This window comes from Polyodon spathula, chromosome 4 (genome assembly GCF_017654505.1).
Source record: "Polyodon spathula isolate WHYD16114869_AA chromosome 4, ASM1765450v1, whole genome shotgun sequence".
Taxonomy (NCBI): domain Eukaryota; kingdom Metazoa; phylum Chordata; class Actinopteri; order Acipenseriformes; family Polyodontidae; genus Polyodon; species Polyodon spathula.
The window spans coordinates 51592254-51611059 of NC_054537.1; the positions used below are offsets into that span (position 1 = coordinate 51592254).

Genomic DNA, 18806 nt, shown 5'->3' on the forward strand with positions numbered 1-18806 from the left:
CAGCAGTAGGATCTAAATTAGGAATGTATTTTGCTAGTACATACATGGGGAAATGGGAAGAATAATTACTTAGAAAATAAGAAAGAGAACCTTTTTAGAATACATTTGGTTTGTAGATGATATTTTTGGGGTTTGGACACATGGAGAAGAATCTCTTTTCCAGTTTCATAAAATGGCAAGTGAAATATACAGTAATATTAAGGTGGACCTTTGATGGTCAAGAAAAGAAATAGAATTTTTAGATACTGTAGAGACCTCTTCTGTAAACCTACTGACATGCACCAGTATTTACACATGTCCTCTGCACATCCAATACACACTAAAAGGGCAATCCCAAAGGGTCTAGGAATAAGAATACAAAGAATATGCTCTAAAGAAAGTGACTGTAAAACAAAGAAATGTATTAAAAACAAGTCTTAAAAAAATAGGATAGAAAGAAAGAATTATAGATGGAGTTAAGAAAAGTGGATAAACTAAAGAGATGATTTGCTAGATTATAAAAATAGAGATAAAGGTCAAAATAGTCCCATTAGTAATGACTTACTCTTTTGCCCAATGTTTCTTGGATGATTTGATAGACAAAGATGTGATACCTTTTATTGGACTAACTAAATAATAATTATTCACAAGTTTCAAGACCTCAAATGTCTGTTCTTCAGGTGAAAGCAGGAAAGAAAGATAGTTATATATGCAAGCTATAAACCACGACGGGCCGTGCGGTTCCCATGATATATACCACACCTGAGGTGGTGATAAGCTTTAACCACCCCAGTTGTGGTATATATCATCTGAACCGCACGGCCCGAGGTGGTTTGTACCGCTTATAACACGGCTACCTGTCATTTGTGGGAAGAAAAGTAATTAAAATAATTAAAACACATTTAAATTAGGACAAAACCAGAAACTTTTATTGTGTACACATCCACAGTGTAATATAGTCTCAAATTTAATTTAATTCATTGTCTGTTTATTACAAATAAGTTGCACACGTTGGATTATTGTGAATTTCTGCAGTGAAAGTGCCATCTCACTAGAAACTATACAAGCATTTACTATAAAGTTTACACATATTCTAGTACGTTTTCATTCTTTTAGATCTCAAAATATGTTTTTGTTGTTTGTCAGACACCCTCACGTCCAAGTCGTGCCAGATTAAGTTAACGATCGAACCAGACTTTACGTACCAATCTGACCGCGGTGTCAGGGGACAGTACCTCAGTTTCCCGCAGATGTTTAAAATCCAGGCCGGTAATTCGGCAGGTTGTGTCTGGCCTTGTCGTTACCTGCTTTTCTAAGAGTTTCCCTGACTGACTTGAATACATTACTGCTGGTTTTAAACTCGCTGTCAGCAGAGATGTTAAAACTTCTACTGTTAAATTATGTGTTTAGTCCAGCTCAGCGTTATAAAACTGGAGACTGAGTACTGGTTATTAGTTTAACTTCTTGCACTGGCATAAAATTTGCTTATGATGTTCAGATTTTTTTTTATTTATTTCCATAAAATGAATGTCCACATTTTTATTTCTTTAAGTACATTAACCTGTTAGTTAACATTAACATGCTGTAGTTTTGCTGTAGTTTTCCAAATACATTAAAGGAAATAGGTGAAATGCCACCCATTTTTGGTAGTGGTTTGAAACTAATAACAAATAAAATTGCAGTTTGTCATGGAATTTAGAATGCAGTGGTGCATAGTGATTTATTCAGTGTGAAGTGGCTCATTAGTATGCAAGTCATGGTATACGCTATGTATACGCACGATCATGTGATGCTGTTTAACCAATCAGAGGTGGTTATTTTTCCAAGCCATATATATATATATATATATATATATATATATATATATATATATATATATATATATATATATATATATATATATATATAGTGCCTTGCAAAAGTATTCAGACCCCTGACCAATTCTCTCATATTACTGAATTACAAATGGTACATTGAAATTTTGTTCTGTTCGATATTTTATTTTAAAACTCGTAAACTTAGAATCAATTATTGTAAGGTGACATTGGTTTTATGTTGGGAAATATTTTTAAGAAAAATAAAAAACTGAAATAGTTTGCTTGCATAAGTATTCAACCCCTGTGCTGTGGAAGCTCCCAGTTTGCACCGACGAAAGAAATTGCCCTAACGAGGACACAATTACCTTACCATTGGCCTCCACCTCTGAACCATTAAAGTTGCTGTCACTGGATAAAAACCCCACTGTTGAAGGATCATTGGTAAGGCTGTGAATCTGAAGGAAAATGAAGACCAAAGAGCATTCTACAGAAGTTAGAGATAAAGTAATACAAATGCATAGACTAGGGAAAGAGTACACAATAATATCCAAGTGTTTGGATATCCCAGTGAGCACAGTTGGATCAATAATCAGGAAGTGGTGTTTTTCTTCTTCCTCTTCTTTTCTCTTCATTTATTCTTCTTCCCTCTTCTTTTTCTTGTCATTCTCATCTCTTCTTCTCTTTTCTTTTTGTCTCTGTTCTCTCCGCTGCATCACACCACCCAGGCACTGCCAAGAAAAGGCCATTCCCTCAAAACTCAGTGCTCAAGCAAGAAGGAGACTTGTGAGAGAAGCCACAGAGAGGCCAACAATTACTTTGAAGGAGCTACCGAGTTCAGTGATTGGGAATGGAGTAATGGTGCACCTGTCAGCCCTATCAAGAGCTCTGCATAACACTGGCCTGTATGGGAGGGTGGCAAGAAAGAAGCCGTTACTCAAAAAGTACCATCTGAAAGCACATCTGAAGTTTGCCAGAGAGCATGATAGTGACCCAGCTGCAATGTGGGAAAAGGTTTTGTGGTCATATGAGACCAAGATAGAGCTTTTTGGCCAAAACTCAAAGTGCTATGTGTGGCGCAAACCTAACACTGCCCATGCCTCAAGACACACCATCCCTACAGTGAAGTATGGTGGTGGCAGCATCATGCTGTGGGGATGCTTCTCATCAGCAGAGACTGGGCATCTTGTTACAATTGAAGGAAGAATGGATGGAGCAAAAAAAAGAAAAATACTGAAAGAGAATCTGCTTCAGTCTGCTAAAAAACTGAAGCTTGGGAGGAAATTCACCTTTCTGCAGGACAATGATCCCAAGCACAAGGCCAAAGCAACATTGGAGTGGCTCAAGAACAAAAAGGTGAATGTCCTACAGTGGCCCAGTCAAAGTCCTGATCTCAATCCCATTGAGAATCTGTGGCACTATTGAAAATTACGGTCCACAAGCATCGTCCGAACCTGAACCTGGAGCAAATCTGCCAAGAAGAATGGGCCAAAATCACTCCAACACTGTGTGCAAAGCTGGTACATACTTACCCCAAAAGACTTAAAGCTGTTATTGCAGCGAAAGGTGGCTCTACCAAATATTAATGTGTGGGGGTTGAATACTTATGCAAGCAAGATATTTCAGTTTTTTTTTTTTCTTAAAAATATTTCCCAACATAAATCCAATGTCACCTAACAGTAATTGATTTTGAGTTTAAGTGTTTTAAAATAAAATATCAAACAGATATATATATATATATATATATATATATATATATATATATATATATATATATATATATATACACACACACACACACATACATACATACAATGCCTTGCAAAAGTATTCAGACCCCTGACCAATTCTCTCATATTACTGAATTACAAATGGTACATTGAAATTTCGTTCTGTTTGATATTTTATTTTAAAACACTTAAACTCAGAATCAATTATTGTAAGGTGACATTGGTTTTATGTTGGGAAATATTTTTAAGAAAAATAAAAAACTGAAATATCTTGCTTGCATAAGATATATATATATATATATATATATATATATATATATATATATATATATATATATATATATATTATATATATATAGAGATAAAAAAAATCAGATAGAGAAAGATAAGATAATTTGGAAACACTTGCGGATTCTACATAATTCAGAAAAATTGAAAGAAGTGTTTCTTAAGTCCCCAGTTGTAGCATTCAAAAGAGAAACTAATTTAGGTGATGTTTTAGGTCACAATAAACATAAGAATAATTGACAGAATAGATTCTACAAATACTTGCACTAGTACATGCAACATGTGTAATGTGGACAAAAGTTTAATTAAACATAAGAACAACACATATCCAAAAAATACTAATATCTACTGAAAAAATAGCAGTGTTTATGGAATAGCCTGTGAAAAATGTGATGAAATAAAATATGTTAGAGAGACTGGAACAACTTTATATAAAAGAATTCAGAACCACCTTTCATTAATTAGAAATAAAATAAATGAATGAACCAATAGTACAGCACTTCACCAGTCAAGGACATGACATAAATTATGTAAACATCAACAACATCTCAATGGAGTTTATGTTTGGACTTTGATTAGGTCATTCCAAAACTTTAAATTTCTTGTTCTTCAATCATTCTGATGTAGACTTGATTCTGTGTTTCGGATCATTGTCTTGCTGCATGACCCAGCTGCGCTTCAGCTTCAGCTCATGGATGGATGGCCTGACATCCTCCAGTAGAATTCTCTGATCCAGAGCAGAATTCATTGATGCAGCAAAGCATCCCCAAATCATGGCACTACCACCACCATGCTTGACCGTTGGTATGAGGTTCTTACTGTGAAATGCAGTGTTTGGTTTTCGCCAGACATAACTGTGCCCATATTTGCCAAAAAGTTCCACTTTTGACTCCTCTGTTCATAGAACATTGTTCCAGAACTCTTGAGGATCATCCAGGTGCTTTTTGGCAAACTTGAGACAAGCATTCATGTTCTTCTTAGTGAGCAGTGGTTTCCGCCTTGCTACTCTGCCATGAATCTCATTTTTGCCCAGAGTCTTTCTGATGGTGGAGTCATGAACACTGACCTTAGCCAAGACGAGAGAGGCCTGCAGATCCCTGGATGTTGTGAAGATTTAATGGTCTCCTCAATGCTGAGAAGTACAGGCAGATACTTATCCATCATGCAATACCATCAGGGAGGCATCTGATTGGCACCAAATTTTGTTCTGCAGCATGACAACGACCCCAAACATACAGTGAAAGTCATTAAGAACTATCTTCAGCGTAAAGAAGAACAAGGAGTCCTGGAAGCGATGGTATGGCCCCCACAGAGCCCTGATCTCAACATCATCGAGTCTGTCTGGGATTACATGAAGAGAGAGAAGCAACTGAGGCTGCCTAAATCCACAGAAGAACTGTGGTTAGTTCTCCAAGATGTTTGGGCCAACCTACCTGCCGAGTTCCTTCAAAAACTGTGTGCAAGTGTACCTAGAAGAATTTATGCTGTTTTGAAGGCAAAAGGTGGTCACACCAAATATTGATTTGATGTAGATTTTTCTTCTGTTCACTCACTTTGCATTTTGTTAATTGATAAATATAAACTATTAACATGTCTATTTTTGAAGGCATTCTTACTACAGCATTTTTTCACACCTGCCTAAAACTTTTGCACAGTACTGTATATAATAAAAAAATATATAAACAGCGCTATTTTGAGATGTATTTACTGCATTTTGGCCACACGTTACACAGCACTGGGAAAATAAGTGTCTCAGTAGTCTTATGTCATTGGTAAGTGTAACTGACCAAACATTCAATTCTGTGCTTGAAGAAATTCAAGCATGAATACATTATCAGCTAAAATAACAAAAACTGCCGCTTGCCGATTGTGTTTTTTTCACTTATATCAAAACTGGAGCCGACATTCTCCATGACAGATTAAATGAGCATTTATAGACACAGATGTAATATCACTTTATGTCATTGGCTGTTATATTAAAAAAAAAATCACAATGTTTTTACAGTTATTCATTTTTATTTAATCCTCAATTAAGCTCCAGCCACATTCTGCCCAAGGATTTGGAAGAGATGAGATTTTAACCCCATCCCTGCCAAATTTAAACCGACACACCCCCACACTATTTGGTTTGTTAGGTTTTCCACCCTGCCGTAGTGATGTATTGAATATTGCATGATTATTCAACAGTTGAAAAATGCCTTTACTGTGTTTTTAATAGAACTGAATTTTGGGGTGATTTAAAGTTTCCTAAAGTTCTTTTAATAGAAACATTAATTTGGGGTGATTATTTAAATCTTTAGTATTATATATCATATATTTATATAATATATATATATATATATATATATATATATATATATATATATATATGCTTATAATTAATAATATAATTATATAAAGAATATATATATTATATAATATATATATATATATATATATATATATATATATATATATATATATAAATATATTAAGTTTAATTGAATAAATTCTATGTGAACCACTTCAGTAACATAAGCCAGAAATAGTTTAATGGTAATGTATGGACCAGTACATTCTTGTTTCAAATCTGTTCCAGAGCTCTGTGCTACATGTACAGTCAAAGTAAGAAAACATCTTGACAATGTACAGGCTGACAAGTTTAAGTTACACAACTACTAATTTTGTTAACCATAAAATTTACTTTCAGTTAATCAATTCTAAAAATACTCATTGATACGTTTTTCAGTTATGAAAATAATAAATTATTAAAGTCACAATTATACAGTGTAGCACTAATTGATTTATAGGTTGTATGGAAATTAGACCTGTTTTCTTGATTGCTCTGTTAAAAGCGAATGCTTGTAATCAGTATAGTAGATGAAGGCAGTTCATTTTTATATAAATCTGTCGGCTGAATGCTTTCACAATCATTCATTTTCTATAATAGTGACTATACGACCCGTCCTCCTGTAATCACCATTTTAAACTGAATATAACTGCGGACTGTGAATCCAGAAAAAAGATTGTTACAAAATTGATATTTACAAGTGAAAGTGTGTGTGTGGGGTGGGGGGAGTTGCTTTGCCTGACTGCTTGACCGTTTTACTCAATCTCTTATACTTTGCTTTACAGAAAGTATTAGGGATGTTATTGGCAGGAAGATTCAAATTGCAGTGAAAAAGAAAGTCAAGCTAGAAATCAAAGGCGACAAGGTGGAAAATAAAGTTGTGGTAAGTAATTATGCTTTCTTGAATCCTGACACTGTTTGTGATTATGTAAATGTTGTCTGTTTGTTAATGCTGACTCCTGGGGTTTTGCTCTGGTCATGCAATGGCTTGTAGTTGTTCTGTGTTTTCTGTTTCACTCAGTAAGCGTTTTTGATTTAGTGGTGTGATTTGTAGTTTTTGTTTTGTTTTTATAGATGACCTGATATGAAAGGTGATGGTCTAGCTGCTGGTTTATTACAATTGATGTGGAACACGTGTGCAAATGCTTTGAAATGTAGGAGTGGCAGGGCAATTGTATAACAATGTGAACCAAACTGGAGCCTTATTTCCATCTGGTAATGGAAAGTGGGTTCAAATCAGTCCAGTTTGTTCCCAGTGGCAGCAGACTTTTCACATTTTTTAGGAAGTTGTCTCAATTTGAAGGAAGTGACCCAATGAGTGCTTGTATGTTACAACGCAAAATTAAGGAAACTTGAAAACGCAAGCTTGCAGTTACCAGAAATAACAAAGAACCTTATCTATCTATATTATTTATATGTAAAGGTAAGCTTTAAAGATTGCATGAAAAACCATCAGAATTATGCTCAAGTAAAATATTCATTTAAAATTGCGGTTCATACTGAAATACAATCCGATACTTGCCTTTGTCAGGACTGAAATCAAATATTCCAATGTACAGTAGTACACAATATGCCAGGGCCAATCACAATATGAATCAATTAATACAAATGTATTTATTACTGTAAAGTTGATTTTTCTAGACATTTTCTGGGACCCTTACAAAGGGGTAGTGACTTATACACCGGTGCGAAGTATACGTTGGTGTGTCTAATATTAAACTACTGTGCCAGTGTACCACAATGAGATTACTACAGCCACGGTTATTGCTCACACAAGCATAGCTGTCAACATCCCGATTTTATTTTTTCAGGATCTAACCCAAAACCGCTGTTCTAATTAAAAGTTTTAATTTGTTACTCTCAATACCTTATGCCACTTTGAATGTTAAACGTAAGCATTCAGACTATTTCAAACTAAAACCGTCTCACCTATACTGCTTCTCCGTTAACACTAGCTATCAATCCCTCTGAATTTCCTGATACACACCCTCCCGAACCGTTGATTTGTCAACATTCAGACTAAACCTGCCCCGGGGATCCGTAGCAAACTGCTATTGATTAGGAAGCCGAGTAACTTTATCAAGTTTGTTTGTTAAGTGCAGGGTTTTTTGAGACAGGTGTGGCAGATTAGGGGGATGAGTCAGGCGAAACACCTGGCTGCAGTTTGTTTAATGGAGCCCTACTTAAAGGCCCTTTTTATTATTTGTTTATTTTATTGTGTAAATAATAGTGCACAAGTACACACTGAAAAATAAAAAAAATCTTGTGTTGGGTCAAATAACGAACCCGAGAGCCAAAAGTGGTTACACTGGGTAAAGTAGGACCGTCGGACAAAAAATAAAAATTTTACACAACAGGTTTGAAATTGCGCGTTGTTGAATTTGCCGAAATGCATCGCAGTGCTGAAAAAGTGCGTGACTGGAGACGAAGCAAAGACAAACTTTAAATATCGCGAAAGAAAAACAAACTGATAGCGGAGGAAAGTCTTTATGATGTAGAAAACATTGTTTGAATGGAGTACTTTGAATGACTTTAATACATAACATATTGTAGTTTGTTCTACTGTATACTGCACCGTGTGCAACACTGTAGTTTTTTTTTTTTTTTTTGCTTTTTTAATTGATGCAAGCAGCAGTGTGTGATATTTTTCTTTTAAATTTGAATTAATACAACACATTTGCAAAAGCCAATGCAGCTGGAACTATTGTCTATGTACAAGTAAACAAGCAGTGGCAGAATACAACGGGGAGGGAGTAACACACAGCATGCAAACAGACAGGGAATACAGCACAAATGCATGGATCGCAACAATATCTATATTTGATGTATTCTGTCAGTGAATTTAGATTTGCTTGAACCAATTTCGAAATACACTGTACACTTATTAATGGAATAAAATATTGCAAATAAGAGTTATTTCAAAACTAAACCTGTGTATCTTTCTTTATTTGTTGTTGAGCATGCAGGAAAAAAAAAAAAAAAAAAAAAAAAAAACTATTGTAAAAAAGCTATTTTAACACAGACTTTTTTTTTTTTTTTTTCCCTAAACTTTTACACAGGTGAGACCTATAAATTATTTTTATGGTACTTGTCATGGCACACGTGCATTAACATATGAAATGAACAGAGACAAGAAATAAACAAGCATATGTTAAAACACTATAATCATAAACTTACTGACAAGCAAAATTAACAAACCCCCCCTACATACGGTAAAAATGCGGCTCTAACAGTAATTATAAATACGAGAATACATTTTAACACAAGGGTTATTAACACAACACCCTTACACAGTCAAATGCAGCAGCAGCTCTATATTACTCTCCGTGATGACAAGTCCGTTTTGAAAAGATTGAATAAACTATTTGAATTTGAGTTTGATGATAATAAGTTATCAGGTTACAAAACAGTACTGTATCAGTTTTTAATCGGTTAGCGACAAATCGCTATCGGTGACAAAAAGGTGTTCCTTTAAACGAGGTTCTTGTTCCTTTAGGCGGGGCATTTACAATGGGAAAATTTCTGTTTCGGTTATTCCCTGAGCCAAAGAATTCCTTTAGGAGGTATTCCCATACACGGAGACTACCGTATTGCTGTTAAAAGGCTAAGGTGTAGGTTATGAGTCTGATGGTTCATAGACCTTACTCAAGGCTCGAAGTTAACGTTTATTTGGTTGCACGTTGCTACCCAAAGCTCTTAATTTGCGACTAGTTTAAAATAAATAAATAAATCCAGTAGCATTTTTCTGATACCTTACAACTACCTTGCCTACTTCTCCTGTTTAACTAGTGAAACGAGTGCTTTAACTTACACACGCAGCTAACCAATGTCACTGTTTAATAATAAAGCAAACCCTTTTTATCTTGGTTGATATCCCTTATTCTATTATTACTGCTTAGTTAATTTTCCAAATTGTACAGCATTTAAAAATCCAGTGAAAAGGCAGAGCGTGAACTGAGATATTTATAACACTATGTAACACAATTTTTGTTCCTGGGTAGTAAGTGTTATTTCCTAATTGCTTATGCGTCAGAAGTATAGAAAATGGCTATTATTCCCCAGAAACTTTGCTTTTGTGGCCAGGACAGTGATATTTTGAAATTTACCTATTTCCAATGAGAAAACGGTCTTTTTGTTCACATAAAGTCAGAAAAAAACAACATATGAATCCAAATTAACATGTATTTATACTAAAGTAATATAAAAATGACTACAAAAGATTTAGAAGTGAGTAGTTTTCCGAGATTTACGATTATACTGTAAATCACTTTCACGAATCAGCCCCCAAATGTAGTCTCCCATCATGTTCTCGTTATACTGTCCTTGGTAGCGGCGTTCAAAGTGTAGTATATCCTGGTAGAAGCGCTCGCCTTGCTCCTCCGAGTACGCTCCCATGTTCTCCTTGAATTTATCAAGATGAACATCAAGGATATGGACTTTGAGGGACATCCTACAGCCCATTGTGCCGTAGTTCTTCACCAGAGTCTCAACCAGCTCCACATAGTTTTCGGCCTTGTGATTGCCCAGGAAGCCCCGAACCACTGCGACAAAGCTGTTCCAAGCTGCTTTCTCCTTAGTAGTGAGCTTCTTGGGGAATTCATTGCACTCCAGGATCTTCACGAGACACCGGCTTTGACCTTTGCCTCAGACAGCTTAGGGAAGAAGTCTTGAAGGTACTTGAAGTCTGCCGACTCCTTATCTAGAGCTCTGACAAATTGTTTCATAAGGCCCAATTTGATGTGCAGTGGTGGCATCAGCACCTTCCGGGGGTCCACCAGTGGCTCCCACTTAACGTTGTTCCTCTCCACAGAGAACTCGGTCCACTGTGGCCAGTCCCGCCTGTGGTAGTGCGCCTTGGTGTCCCCGCTGTCCCAAAGGCAAAGACAGCAGGGAAACTTGGTAAAACCGCCTGGCAGACCCATCAGGAATGCCACCATTGCAGCCTCTTGATGCCGTCTCAATAAAATGCAGATATGTATCCACTTAGGCAGCTGGAACTAAACTGAACTGGTGGGCTTAAGGCCCTTGTATTTATACTACTATTTATATTACTGGAAAGTTCTAGAAAGTTCTAGAAGTTACTCCGCTCTGAATCTATCTGGAATGTTCTGGAAAATAGGTAAATTTCAAAATATCACTGACCTGGTCACAAAAGCAAAGTTTGTGGGGAATAATAGCCATTTTCTATACTTTTGAGACATAAGCAGTTAGGAAATAACACTTACTACCCAGGAACCAAAAATATATATATATATTTGTTACACGGTGTAATCAATCCAGTTGGTATAACACGTGGCATGAATCTTTTCAATGTAGCGGTACCGTGCTGGAATTAGCTTTCATTTTCAAAACAGCTCAGTAATGATTGTAACCTTGTAATTTATTTAAGGTCATACAACAATAATGTGGCACACATTGTTTATTTATTTATGTTTTCATCGCTGTCTTTTTATATGTTTTGTGATTTTGTTAGTTACCGAAATCTCAGGCAAGAGGATCGTTTCGTACCACTTAATTTCCACTGATGAAACATAACCTGGTTACTTAAGGCATATTGTAGTGTGCAAGGTATATTTGTATTTTGACTAGTTACAATTGTAATAATTGAATACCTTGTTTTGAATTAAAATCATGTAGAACCTGACCCTTATTGAAATAATTAGACTAGACCCAGTTTCTATTGAATACAAATAACAGTTTTATTAGAAATAAAACTAAATAAAGGAAACATTGAAGGTGCAACAACTAAACTAAGATAATACAGAAAGGAACAATTAACTAAAGACTACAGAAAAGAAAGTTCAAACAATGACACCCCCACTCCTGCTGGTTGATTAGCGATTAGCGATTCAACGCAATCTATGGGAGATTCCCTTAAGGTTACAACTGCATTCCTGACAGCTATTTACGACAAAGGTTAGTTTTAACAGGGGTATCGTTTAGTAACGCAAATGTTCACTTTCCTTAATATTTGGTAATCAAAGCATCGTTAAACCAAGAACTACGAGTCATTAACTATTTAGATATTCCACTGAATATTAACTATTTAGATATTCCACTGGGATATTCCACCGCAAACTCCGGCGGCTGCTAGCTCAATAAATTGAATATACTTCAATTTATGTCGACTTCAGATGTGTATCCAACTCTTAATCCAGTGATCAATCAGGGCTAAGTTAGAGTATGAATCTATGAAAAAGACCTAGGAGTTTTTGTTGACTCAGAAATGTCTTCATCTAGACAATGTGGGGAAGCTATCAAAAAGGCTAACAAGATGCTCGGATACATTGTGAAAAGTGTTGAATTTAAATCAAGGGAAGTAATGTTAAAACTGTACAATGCACTAGTAAGACCTCATCTTGAATATTGTGTTTAGTTCTGGTCACCTCGCTATAAAAAAGATATTGCTGCTCTAGAAAGAGTGCAAAGAAGAGCGACCAGAATTATTCCGGGCTTAAAAGGCATGTCATATGCAGACAGGCTAAAAGAATTGAATCTGTTCAGTCTTGAACAAAGAAGACTACGTGGCGACCTAATTCAAGCATTCAAAATTCTAAAAGAGAATTGTGAGGGTCTGGAATCAACTCCCCAGTAGTGTTGTTGAAGCTGACACCCTGGGATCCTTCAAGAAGCTGCTTGATGAGATTTTGGGATCAATAAGCTACTAACAACCAAACGAGCAAGATGGGCCGAATGGCCTCCTCTCGTTTGTAAACTTTCTTATGTTCTTATGTTCTTAAGTACTTCAGGATTTTAGACGTCTCACGCAGCGGACTCTCACACCAAGGCAAACACTAGAATAGCTATCTCGTATTAGATTGTCCAAAAATGGTATCTCCGTCACAGCTGGTCGCAGGCTGGATTTCCAGGTTTTCACAGTTCAAAGACTGGTTTGTGTATTGGAGCCTTGGATTTTGTGTGAGGAGCATCGGTTCAATCTCTACTTTTGTAGTTCTCTTTCTACCCCTGTGATTGGATAGTTGGGTTAATTTGGGCAGTGCCTGAGCCCACATGAAGTGTTTTTCATTGATTGTTCTCATACCGACGAGGGGCCTTGTTCTCCATTGGTCCGCTATTCTGCCCCCTGTCGGCTGGATTTATGACATAGACTGGTTCTTGTATTACAACAGCAAGAGAACATTCAAAGAGGAGGTTAAATGTTTAAGAGATACAAATGGCAAAATCATAGATGAAGAAAAAAAAAGCAAATATATTAAATGATTACCTTTCACAAGTTTTTACAAAGGAAGATACGGACAACGTGCCCCACATGTCATCCAGTTCCTATCCAGTTTTAAATAACTTTAGCATAACCGAGGCAGAAGTGTTAAAGGGACTAGGAGCTCTTAAAATAAACAAATCCCCTGGGCCGGATGAGATCCTCCCAATAGTACTTAAAGAAATGAAAGAAGTTATTTACAAACCGCTAACCAAGATCATGCAACAGTCTCTTGACACAGGGGTGGTACCGACAGACTGGAAAATTGCAAACGTAATACCGATCCACAAAAAGGGAAACAAAACTGAACCAGGTAACTACAGACCAGTAAGCCTGACTTCTATTATATGCAAACTTATGGAAACTATAATAAGATCCAAAATGGAAAATTACCTATATGGTAACAGGGTCCTGGGAGACAGTCAACATAGTTTTAGGAAAGGGAGATCGTGTCTAACTAACTTGCTTGATTTTTTTGAGGATGCAACATCGATAATGGATAATTGCAAAGCATATGACATGGTTTATTTAGATTTCCAGAAAGCTTTTGACAAAGTCCTGCACAAAAGATTAATTCTCAAACTGAACGCAGTAGGGATTCAAGGAAACGCATGTACATGGATTAGGGAATGGTTAACATGTAATAAACAGAAAGTACTGATTAGAAGGAAAAACCTCAGAATGGAGTGTGGTAACCAGTGGTGTACCACAGGGATCAGTATTAGGTCCTCTGCTATTCCTAATCTACATTAATGATTTAGATTCTGTTATAGTAAGCAAACTTGTTAAATTTGCAGACGACACAAAAATAGGAGGAGTGGCAAACACTGTTGCAGCAGCAAAAGTCATTCAAAATGATCTAGACAAGATTCAAAACTGGGCAGACACATGGCAAATGTAAGGTACTGCACGCAGGAAATACAAATGTACATTATAAATATCATATGGGAGATACTGAAATTGGAGAAGGAATCTATGAAAAAGACCTAGGAGTTTTTGTTGACTCAGAAATGTCTTCATCTAGACAATGTGGGGAAGCTATAAAAAAGGCTAACAAGATGCTCGGATACATTGTGAAAAGTGTTGAATTTAAATCAAGGGAAGTAATGTTAAAACTGTACAATGCACTAGTGAGACCTCATCTTGAATATTGTGTTTAGTTCTGGTCACCTCGCTATAAAAAAGAAGCGACCAGAATTATTCCGGGCTTAAAAGGCATGTCATATGCAGACAGGCTAAAAGAATTGAATCTGTTCAGTCTTGAACAAAGAAGACTACGCGGCGACCTAATTCAAGCATTCAAAATTCTAAAAGGTATTGACAGTGTCGACCCAAGGGACTTTTTTGACCTGAAAAAAAGAAACAAGGACCAGGGGTCACAAATGGAGATTAGACAAAGGGGCATTCAGAACAGAAAATAGGAGGCACTTTTTTACACAGAGAATTGTGAGGGTCTGGAATCAACTCCCCAGTAATGTTGTTGAAGCTGACACCCTGGGATCCTTCAAGAAGCTGCTTGATGAGATTCTGGGATCAATAAGCTACTAACAACCAAACGAGCAAGATGGGTCGAATGGCTTCCTCTCATTTGTAAACTTTCTTATGTTCTTATGTTCTTAAGTGTGAATGGTTGGCTTGTGGCGCCGAATGAGTCATACTTTCTGATTTAAATATAGGCTTACTATGTGATAGTTCGGGTTACTCAGTCTATTTGAAACAGTAGGTAGGTGTTTTATTTTTTTAATTATATATATATATATATATATATATATATATATATATATATATATATATATATATATATATATATATATATCTATAATATATATAATCATAATAAACCGCTACCAAATAAGACCATTTTGCTACCTACTTTCCAGGTAGGTAGCAAATCCTCACTACTGCCTTAAGTTAATTTTTAGTCTTGCCTCACTGTTGTGTTTCACTGACTTTAATGGAAACAAGAATCTACTAGTTATATAGTACTTGATAACCCCCCCTCCAATTTGCGCAAATGTTCTACCTGTTCATCTTATACTTTACAATTTTATTAATTTATATTTCACCTCAAAGCTAAACCAGTTGTTGAAAATGTGCAACTTGTTTTGAAATGACCTTTGTCCAAGAGGTGACGGCCATTCCACTGAGGAGAAAGCAGGGGGCTGTGAATGGTAATCACATGCCTTTATTGTTGTTGAACATGGTTTGCAGATTTGTTATGAGTTACATTACAATCAATTGATTAGATGTGTGCACTTATATATTGTTAGCTTCTTCTGGGTAGTTACCCTGATGTAGTACAAAGCCCACCCACTCCCCCTATTTTATGGCATTAAACCATTAGTAAAGCTGTAGCGGGACATCTGTGCTGGCTATCTGGCAGCAGGGGGTCGAGAGCCCCGCAGGATCTGCCAGTCAATCATGGCAATGGCACAGGGGGGTTGGCTGAGGGTGTGTCGTCTTTCCCTCTCTTTGAGTTGCCTTGGGGAGGGTTGCTCGACCTATAAGAACTGCGCTCTGTTATCCATTCGGGTGGCCATTACAGGGGAAACCCAGTGACGCTGGGTTCGGAAGCAGGTGTAAAAAAGGCAAGAACGCCAGCAGCTGGAGTGAGAGAATGGAACAAGCAAGCACTGCTGAGGAAGACAGCCGATATCAAATAAAAGAAAGAGAAAAATGTTACGTACCCAAGGGGGACCTGTGTAGGTAGTTGGGGAACCTTGGCCACCCCAGCATATAGTGAGGGAATACCAGAGCGTAGGTTGGAGACCCAAGCTGACCAGTTTAGCGGCAGTGGGGGACGCTGCATAAGCAGCACCTTTTGTTTGTAGTTTTATCTACTGTGTTTTATTTTCCCTTTTTCTTTTGCCTTTTGTTTTCATCATTATTTCTGAGCACCTGCAAGTGCTGTATGATACAAGTGCAACCCCTTTACCGTCATTGGTATTGGGGATAGCAAAACCAGCCCCAACTGGCGGATAACCAAAGAAAGAAAATAAAATAATAAAACTGGGCACCAGAGAGGTGTTTCAATTAAAACCTTCTGTCTCCCATGTCAGTGAATTCCCACCCTTCCACAAAAGCACATTTATAATAGATTATTCTAATCTATAAAGAGTGCTCTTGGAATCGATAATGGATAATTGCAAAGCATATGACATGGTTTATTTAGATTTCCAGAAAGCTTTTGACAAAGTCCCGCACAAAAGATTAATTCTCAAACTGAACGCAGTTGGAATTCAAGGAAACACATGTACATGGATTAGGGAGTGGTTAACATGTAGAAAACAGAAAGTACTGATTAGAGGAAAAACCTCAGAATGGAGTGTGGTAACCAGCGGTGTACCACAGGGATCAGTATTAGGTCCTCTGCTATTCCTAATCTACATTAATGATTTAGATTCTGGTATAGTAAGCAAACTTGTTAAATTTGCAGACGACACAAAAGTAGGAGGAGTGGCAAACACTGTTGCAGCAGCAAAGGTCATTCAAAATGATCTAGACAAGATTCAGAACTGGGCAGACACATGGCAAATGACATTTAATAGAGAAAAGTGTAAGGTACTGCACGCAGGAAATAAAAATGTACATTATAAATATCATATGGGAGATATTGAAATTGGAGAAGGAATCTATGAAAAAGACCTAGGAGTTTTTGTTGACTCAGAAATGTCTTCATCTAGGCAATGTGGGGAAGCTATAAAAAAGGCTAACAAGATGCTCGGATACATTGTGAAAAGTGTTGAATTTAAATCAAGGGAAGTAATGTTAAAACTGTACAATGCACTTGTAAGACCTCATCTTGAATATTGTGTGCAGTTCTGGTCACCTCGCTATAAAAAAGATATTGCTGCTCTAGAAAGAGTGCAAAGAAGAGCGACCAGAATTATTCCGGGCTTAAAAGGCATGTCATATGCAGACAGGCTAAAAGAATTGAATCTGTTCAGTCTTGAACAAAGAAGACTACGTGGCGACCTAATTCAAGCATTCAAAATTCTAAAAGGTATTGACAGTGTCGACCCAAGGGACTTTTTCAGCCTGAAAAAAGAAACAAGGACCATGGGTCACAAATGGAGTTTAGAAAAAGGGGCATTCAGAACAGAAAATAGGAGACACTTTTTTACACAGAGAATTGTGAGGGTCTGGAATCAACTCCCCAGTAATGTTGCTGAAGCTGACACCCTGGGATCCTTCAAGAAGCTGCTTGATGAGATTTTGGGATCAATAAGCTACTAACAACCAAACGAGCAAGATGGGCCGAATGGCCTCCTCTCGTTTGTAAACTTTCTTATGTTCTTAATATAGAAAGAATGATGTCCACCTGTAGGGCAGAAAGGTTTAAAATCTGGGAGGGATTCATCCTTAATTATCCTTTCAAGATTTGTTATTAGGAATCACAGTTCTCCCTGCTGGGTTATAAATTAAGGTCTGTAAAAGAGATCAAATTGACTGATTAGGTCAGGCACACCCTACATTATTCACTGTTCTCTTAATTTATATACCTACATGGTGGTGATCTTTATCTTCAAACAGTGCATTCTTAGCATGACCTGGCACCTGCTGTTTTTTCCATTTGCAGTATTCCATTCACGATGTAAGAGGCAGATTTAGAATCACTCAAACACTAACTGTTCCCTTTTATGATCTTATGATCTCCATAGCCAGGTTTCTACATTTTATGTCTATACAATGGCTCAGCAGCATGGCTTCAGTGTGCAATATTAGTTTGTGGCACTGAGTCGGTCTGAAAAATGAATCAACTACAGTTGCTGCCCTTCATGCACTTTCACTATAATTGGCACACATGAACAGTTTCCACCTGTTCAACTGTGTTGTAGTGTTTGGCTTTCACTCAGAATGTAAAAAAAAACTGTACTTTGCTACATACAGTACACATGCCTGTATTATGTCATTGCAGCCTCACACTGTTTGAAGTTAATATTTGAAGAAACCAAATGATGTATTAAAGTAGTAAGTATTTTATCTTTTACACTAATTTGTTTAAAATCTCTTATCCATGAGTTTGCACACTCAATTACAGTCTATATTCTTAAAATATAAAGAAACATTTTGACTAGTCTTTTTCAATGTCTTTTATAATTTCCTTTTACTAGTCTAGTAATCTCTGTGTATTCAGCTAAATATATGTGTGCTAAATGCAAATAGGGTTGCATTTGAAACAAGAAACTAATAAAGCAAGGAATGTAATTTAGTTTTTTAATAATAGGTGTAGTAGTTTTCTTCCCACCCTTCAGCTATTGAGCTAATTGAAATGCTAAGAGTATTTATTGCAAAAAATACAGTCAGGGCTGCTCAGTAGAACAGGTCAGGGGGTTATATGTTTGCTACTGTGAGATGTAGCATCATACCATTTTGCTGTTTGTTTTGGGTGCAGAGGTCTTTGGTATATATTATATTTACAAAAAAACACACACAGGGTACTCCAC

The 18806-nt window shown here is 36.6% G+C and overlaps 1 protein-coding gene across 3 annotated transcripts in view; it reads left to right on the forward strand.

Annotated features, from left to right (window-relative positions):
* Window positions 1–18806, forward strand: part of LOC121314619 (F-actin-uncapping protein LRRC16A-like) — a 255535-nt gene that overhangs the window by 16189 nt on the left and 220540 nt on the right. For all 3 annotated transcript variants that reach the window (XM_041248065.1, XM_041248066.1, XM_041248067.1), the window contains exon 2: window positions 6926–7023. In XM_041248065.1, coding sequence (XP_041103999.1) covers window positions 6926–7023 — 98 coding nt within the window. The remainder of the gene's footprint in view (window positions 1–6925; window positions 7024–18806) is intronic.